The 7,508-nt window shown below is 59.8% G+C and overlaps 3 protein-coding genes across 3 annotated transcripts; all 3 read left to right on the plus strand.

The window, feature by feature from the left end:
* Positions 1 to 668: 668 nt before the first annotated feature.
* On the plus strand, positions 669 to 2,522 carry LDBPK_364990 (hypothetical protein, conserved; the record flags this gene model as incomplete). Its single annotated transcript, XM_003865565.1, has 1 exon — positions 669 to 2,522. One exon carries the CDS (start codon positions 669 to 671, stop codon positions 2,520 to 2,522), a length of 1,854 nt encoding a protein of 617 aa, XP_003865613.1.
* Positions 2,523 to 3,424: 902 nt separating this feature from the next.
* LDBPK_365000 (hypothetical protein, conserved) lies at positions 3,425 to 5,077 on the plus strand (the record flags this gene model as incomplete). Its single annotated transcript, XM_003865566.1, has 1 exon — positions 3,425 to 5,077. The coding sequence occupies one exon, from the start codon at positions 3,425 to 3,427 to the stop codon at positions 5,075 to 5,077; it is 1,653 nt and encodes a 550-aa protein (XP_003865614.1).
* An 889-nt stretch (positions 5,078 to 5,966) lies between these two features.
* On the plus strand, positions 5,967 to 6,920 carry LDBPK_365010 (hypothetical protein, conserved; the record flags this gene model as incomplete). Its single annotated transcript, XM_003865567.1, has 1 exon — positions 5,967 to 6,920. The coding sequence occupies one exon, from the start codon at positions 5,967 to 5,969 to the stop codon at positions 6,918 to 6,920; it is 954 nt and encodes a 317-aa protein (XP_003865615.1).
* Positions 6,921 to 7,508: the final 588 nt, after the last annotated feature.

Below are 7,508 nucleotides of genomic sequence, written 5' to 3' on the forward strand. Positions count from 1 at the left end.
GCATTACGAGCCCCTACAGGTCACCCGCGCAGCTCGTCGCGTCTGCGTTTACGTGTGTTGCGTGGTGATGAGTTTACGCCTCCATCAACCTCTTCTCCGCGCTTCATTGTCGGTTGCCGTGACAGCTGCTCACGTCACGTTCTAGGCCGCAGCGAAGTGTGGTGTGCGTGGTGTCCGCCGTAATGGTGGTCGCCTGACAGAAAACAGAAGACAACAAAAGGGATCGCCGTCAGGAGAGGTAAAAGGGCAGACCAGCAGCGTGCGTCTTCTTGCTAACTCGCTCCTGGTCGTCGCGCGCGTGCAACGTATGCGCGTACCCGAGTGGTGTCGGTGTCGAACGCTTCTGAAGTTTAGGGATGCCCGCCGCGCTGCCTCCTGGAAAAGGACGAGAAGGGATGAGGGAGGGAAGGGGAGGAGGAAGCGTGTATCGAACATGACGGTACACGACAACGCGACCTTTTGTCCTGCTACTATGTGCCACATCCGCCCAGCGCTTCCGTGCGTCACGGCGCTTCATCTGAATTTTCGTTCATGCACACCGTCCCGTCACTGATTGAGCACACGCACACACAAGCTTGTACGCGCGCATTCACGAAAGGTACTCTGGACCTCCCCCCCTCCTCACCCTTCCCCCAGCCCGCCTCTTTCTTTTCGCTTGCTCAGCCGCAATGTCGTTGATGCGGTCGTGCGTGCGTCTCCAACAGACCGCGCTGGAGGTTTCTACGCTTCACCGACTGCTGCGGCACTGCGCACGTCACCCTGAGCGCTTCGAGTTGGCGGAAATGTATAAGCTTGGCATCCTTCTGAAAGATTCAAACGACGCACTGGCGTTGAGCTCAAACACGGAGCTCTTGAAGAGCTTGGCGAGCCGCTACGCGCAGATCCGCGAAAATGCATCGCCTTTTCAAAAATCCTTGTTGGACGCGGTACTGCCTCGCTCGCAGTCTGTGTCGACGTCGAGGAGCAGTGCGGCAGGGGCTGGTGCAGCGGAGGCGCAGCTAACCACGGGATCGCCGAGTGCACCAGACGGTGCCCTGCCGGTGACGGCGCATGAGTACTTCAAGGCGATCATGGAACTGGCGAAGGACGCGGAGGCGGAGCACTACCGTGCCGTTGCCCGCGAGGCGCGCGCATCATCGCGCGGCCCGCTGCACGACGCGAGCGTGGACATGCAAGAAGGCGTGTCTCCCGGACGAAGCGGGACCGCAGCGCCTGCACCGTCTCGGAGTGATGACACGAGCGCAGCGGGCCTCGGTGAAGCGCTCGGAAGTAGCCGCACAGAAGTGTTGGAAGCTCACCTCACCGCCCTTGAGCCGAACCTTCGTCAACTGTCGCCGGCAGAGACGTGCCACCTCATCAAAACCCTAGCAAAGTTCAACTACACAAACTACGAGCACGCTGTGCTCCTGACGCGTCGCGGATGTGAAATCTCTGGACAACTAAAGTGCCGTGAGCTGTGTCAGCTCTTCTTCAACCTGCATAAACTGCACACGCGGGACTCCTTGGTCGCCATCGTGAACCATCTTCTCGAGCACACAACGGAGATGACGGCCGACGACGTGTTTTTGCTCTCTCAGGCGCTCGAACGGCAGGAGAACACGTCGTCGGCGTCGCAGCGCCTCTTGGCACCGTTGGTGGCGCAGGCCATCAAGAAACTGCCCGATGCCCCCTCTGCAGCATACCATCGTGCCCTCCTAGTGTCCATGGCGCGCTATAATGTGGCGCACCGTGCTACTTTGCAAGTGGTGCTCCGGGACTGGGTAGAGCACTGGAAGGCGACGACCTCAGAGCGGGATTTGCTGAAAATGTTCGAGGCCGCCGCGTCGCTCATGTCGGCCGCGAAGTTGGAGGGATTGCAGCAGCTGGTGGAGCGCCTCACGGAACTGGCGCCGACGATGGATGTGTGCCTCATGGACCGTGCCATGGACCTTCTATCCATGGTACCAATGGACATGAGTACCAAGTGCATGATGTCCATCTTGGCGAGGCTTGTTGGCGAGGCAGGTCACTTGAGCGTTCGACAAGTCGTCTTCATCCTGCAGCTGCTCTCCACCTACCCACCAGCCAAGGGACACACGGCGGTGGTGTCGATGGCCTACGCGGCGTCCATTCGTGCCCCTTCCATGGACACCGAGTCACTTGAGAGTGTCGTCATATCGCTCGCCATGCTGCAGCTCTACACGGACGACTTCTTCACCATTGCTCACGTGCTGCAGGCGCAGAAGGGTGGCATGCGCAGCTTTGCGGCTGTACAGGAGCTGCTGCGGCACTGCACATCGGAGATGGCCGCCACCGAGCGTGGTCTCGGTATGCTGGCCAACGTCATTTGTACTGTGGCTCCGATGCTGAACGATGAAGAGCTTGCCTCTTGTCGCCGCGCGCTGGTGAACTTGGGGGTGCAGGACCGCAACGTGTTGCAGGGCATCTTTGCAAGGGCTAAGAAGCTTCACCGCACTCAGTCCACCGGCCACGCACGCAAGAAGCGCCTTGGCAGCTATGATCCAATGGCAGACCTGCTCTGAGCAAAGGCGAAAAGTATGTGCGCCATGGGTTAATGCGGAGGCGCAGAAGGGAAGCGCCAAAAGGAGAGAAGCAATAGAGGAACTGCGTCTGTATGTGTGTGTGTGTGTGTGCGTGGGTCGGCTTGCGTGGCTCTCGTGTGTGTTCCCTAGCCCGTTTTCGTTGAGATGATGCGGCTGCCGGTTGTGGAGTGCATATTCAGTCGCGCTAGTGCTCGTCGTCTATCTTTCTCATGCCTTGCTTGTTATCTTCCGGCGTAGACAAGAAAACAGATGCTAGAGGCGGCGCAGCGAAACGGCTAAAACAGGATCACACGCGAAAGTGCTCCAGAAGAGCAACGTGTGAGCGCAACTTTAGTCAGCTGAGTGTCGGCAGGCGACGGATGTGCATCTCAGGAGCGACAGGGCGTGAGGGGTGCGTCACACGAGGGCAACGAGGCAACTTCTCAGGGGCTTTCCCATCCAGGCAGTGCCATACGCGCACCGATATGAGGTAGGCTGTCGGAGGTCTTGGAGCTGAGCGCATCCTCACATGATGTGTGTTCGGCTTCCCTCCCCACTCAGAGAGCACATGGTGAGCATGTGAAAAGGAAAGAGCGGAAACCTATAGCGCCCTTGTCTTCCCGGATGGTACGCTGCGTTTGCTCTCCCTCCATCCCTCCCCCTCTTGCCTCTCCGTTTTTTTTTCTGTTTCGCTTTGCATCTGTCGCGATGACAGCGCGCTGACACGAAGCGAGAGGGCAGTCCACGCACGCACGTCTGCAGCGGTACTCGGCGGCTCGGTCGCGAGGCTCCATCGCCGCGGGCCGAACGCAGCCTGACCGGAGCGCGAACACTAGGCAGATTACGTCACCGTAGGGAAGCCGCCACTTGCGACTGCAGTGACGGGGTTGGAGTAAGGAAGCATGAGCCGCGCAGCAGCCGGCACCGCTGCCGGCGTAGCGGTGATGGGCCTCTTTTCCCCCGCTCTCTCGACAGGAAACCGCCCTGCGTCTCTCGATTACATTTTTCAGCGCATTCGCCTCAACCTGGTCCCGTTAAACGCCCAGGACATCTACCAAATATGCACTGTCGTCTACAACAATGACACACTGGGTGTGCTGAGTGACGCCGAGCTGATGCGCGGCATTGCTGACGCGTTTCAACGATCAGACCAGCGTGTGCTCAATCCGTTTCAGGCCAGTCTTGTCATGGACACGCTGCGACGTGCTGGCATCAACGCGTCGCCCAAGGAGGTGATGGTGCCGGAGGAGGAGGCGATTTCCCCAGAGACGCTGCTTAACGTGCTGCGTGCCATGAACGTGCACGGCGGCACGCGCGACGAGCGCAAGATAGATGAGGTGCTGAAGAATATACCTGCGGTACTGGACGAGTTCAGTCCTACCCAGCTGTCTCTTGCGCTGTGTGAGCTAGCGAAGCTGCGCTGCGCCAACGCCGAGGCCATGAATCGAATAGCCAAGCGGCTCTTTGAGAAAACGGAGGACTTGAGCGCCATGGAGGTGTCACTGACAACCATCGCGCTTGCCAAGACCCGGGGGATGCCGTACGGGACAGTGCGACGTGCCTTTGCGCTGTCTGAGCAGCGGCTCGACGAGTTTCAGCCGGATGACTACGTGAACGTGCTGTTGGGGCTGCAAGCGGCAGGGAAGCAGTATAGCCGCACCTTTGTGAAGCTGGTCGAGGCCGCGCTCGGCAAGGTGGAGAACTTGGACGCAGTAACATTGACGCAGTTTCTGGTCACCTTTACGGCACTTGACTATGGAAAACGCGAACACCTTGAAATTTTTGCGGACGCTCTCGTGGACGTCGCGAGTGATCTCGATCAGCAAAATCTGGTTCAGTCGCTTGTCGCACTTCAGCGACTCGATCTTCTTCACGAGGAGCTCTTCAGCGCGCTCGCCGCGTGCTTGATGCGTTATGCCAAAAATCTGGAGCCGCGCTTTATCGCACCTGTGATGGACATTTGCAGCGGAGTATCCCATAACACGGATGGCCTGATGCACGTGTTGCTCGATCGTGCAGTCGAGTGCACACGTATGCTGCATCCGAACGACCTTGCCGATATTCTGGATATTGTGGCGCTGTACCCAGGTGCTCGCGGCCACGCATTGGTGGAAGTCTTTGGTCGGCAGGCGCGGCTCCGGTTGGAACTTTTCAACCCTGTTGCCTTGGCCCGCGCAACACGGGGGCTTGCTCATCTCGGCTACAGAGATGTGGACTACTACACGCAGGCTGCCGACACCGGGTTTCGCTTCGGGTTTAAGGATTGGAGTTCACTGGAGCCGATCCTCATGGGCATGTGCTTCAATGAAGAGGCCCCGGTGCGCACAATCAAGGTGCTTGCCTCCTTCGTCTCGCAGATGGCAAAGTCCATGTCGCTGCAGGAGGTGGAGCGCGCGAATCGATATCTGGTGCGGCTCAAGTGCGAGGAGGACCATGTCTACCGCTCCCTGGCGAACCGCGTGATGCACTTTGTGAAGGAGATTACACCCGACATGCCACAAGAGCTTCAGGTATTGGTGCAGCGAGGGGCAGTGAACCGGCTCACTGAAGGTTGATGTTGTGTTCCTGTGGATGTCATGCTGCGAAAGCGTCGCGCATGCTCAGAGATGAGTTTGCATAAAAGCAGGTGGCCGCCGTTTGTGTTGCGCGCACCACATGGGCCTACATGTAGCGCGTACAACGCATCACGTTGGTCCGTTGCTGCTGCCCTTGGATTGTTTGCTGTTTTCGGACTGTTGGCGTCATTCTGCAGAAGGTAGCGGGCGTGTTCTTGCCGTGGAGGAAAATGTGAACCACTCAGAGACGGGGGCAGGAGCAGCCAAGCTCTGCAAAGCACGTACACTCGCACCGGCCAGCTCCGTCCGTGTTTTGCGGGGTGCGTTCTCTCGCCTTTAAGCACACACGCGGCTCTTTGCTCCCATTCAGCATCCATAGAATCGGATGTCTCTGTGCGCTGGTTCACACTTCTTTCCACAAATCCGATCCCCGTCGGCTCTGCCTCGGCGATGCCAGTAAAACGTGAAGGCGCCCCCGCCCTGAATTCCACACGGTGCCCCTCTGCACACGATCGCACGACTGGCTCTTGCAGCGATATGGTCGTGCGCCTTTGCAGCCCACCCCACCTGCCCTCCCCTGACCCACCTTACTCCGGTGTTCTGCTTCCCTCACTCCCTCGCCTTCCTGTCGGCGGCATTACTGCCTTTCACTGTCGTGCGCTGGCGGGGATGTCTCCATGGCAAGACCACCGCCACGACTGCAAACGCTTACACACGCATACAGAGACAAGCATAGGCACAGCGTCACCCGTGCGCCGAGGAGTTTCGCTGCCCCTTTACGCGCCACCGAGCCATCGCCACACACACACGCATACACTCTCACTCTTTCCCTCCCCTTCTCCTCTGCTTACGGTCTCTATTCGGCTAGCGGTTCTTGTTGTCGTGCATCATGGAAGGTCGTCTTGTTATTTTGCCACGGGATGGCATGCACAAAACATCCATGTTTCTCGTTGGCACTGCACATCGCTGCATTCTCGCTGTCGGGTCCCAGTCAGAGGGGCTGCTCGCCACCCCGTATGTGCAGGAGATGGCGGACGCCTTGAAGGGGGAGTGGACCATTGCTCACGTGGTGCTGGGCAGCAGCCATGTCGGGCGATCTGCCCCCAGCCACGAGGCAGACGCGGACGACGTGGATGCCGCGCTGGCGCTCCTGGTGAAGGAGCACAGCATGAACGAGGTGGTCCTCTATGCTAGTGGAACTGGCGTGCAGGTTGCACTGGAGGCGCTGGCGTCGGCTGCTCATGCGGAAGTGGTGACGCGCGTCATCCTGCAAGGAGGCATCGTGTCGCCGCAGCGCAGCAAGCTCTTTTCTGTAGAAGCAACCAAACGCCGTCTCGAAATGGCACGTGCGCTCATTGCAGAGAAGCGCGGGGACGATACAACGGCGATGGCGAAGGTGTACGATATGGCAGTGACGCCAGCGCGCCTCTCTCGGAATGCGACGCTGACGGTGCAGGAGGCGCTATGGCAACCGGTGTTGGGGGAGTCTGAGTCTACCTGTAAGCAGACACTGCGCGGGGTGACGGTGCCAACGCTGTTTCTCCTATCCACAGAGGCGTCGTACACGGCGGCGGCGAAGGACGCCGTGCCGGCGGTGCAGCGCGCCGCGAGGGATGCGATTGGCCTGCCCACCGAGGATGTCCAGGTCACGCTACTTCCCACCACGATCGACGAGCATCGATGCGCGCTCAACGGAAACGGTGCGCTGGCGGTCAAGGCCGTCAGTGACTTTCTTCAAGGGGCCGACGCGCGCCGTGCACAGTTCGAGCCAGGCACCACGGTCGTGGCTCTCGAGGCAAAGCAAAAGAAAGAAGTCACTCTTGTCAACGGTGTCTGCGCGTGAAACTGGAGCACGCATGTCGAATGCAAAATGGGAGAGAGCATGCGGCTCGTAAAAGCAAAGGAGAAAGATCCCGCTCTTGTCTGAGGTCCTTGCTTTGCGAGCCTGCGGCTGTAGAAGGTGAAATGCAGCTCTGCCCCATCCTCCCCCTGCCTCGCCGTCGTCCGATCGTTCCGCCGACCAAAGCGTGCACACGCGCTGTCCGGCGCTGCTGGCACGGCGCACCACACCCACAGCCAAAGCACCCCGAGGTCGAAAGGGCAAGAGAGATACATGGAAAAGGCGCGCAGGGATCTATAGCAATCATTTTGAAAGTGGTCGTGCGCGAAGCGCACGGCACCTCCGACGTCCCGGGCGGGTGGGCTGGCGAGGCCCGGGTGCCGGCAGCATGGCGAGAGCAGCCCGAATCAACGCAGCGAGTCCTCCAGACGCCCATGTGGAGTGTCGCCACACGGTGGCACGGGAGTGCGCGGCGCGAGGCAACGGGGTGCGAAGGATGGCCCGCAGGCAGCGGTGCGCAGGGTCTCGGAGGGCCCTGGCCTGAGAGGCTGGCCGACGTTGTCCGTGAGCTCACCCGGTGCGCGCGTAGCT

Source organism: Leishmania donovani, chromosome 36, assembly GCF_000227135.1.
Source record: "Leishmania donovani BPK282A1 complete genome, chromosome 36".
Lineage (NCBI taxonomy): Eukaryota > Euglenozoa > Kinetoplastea > Trypanosomatida > Trypanosomatidae > Leishmania > Leishmania donovani.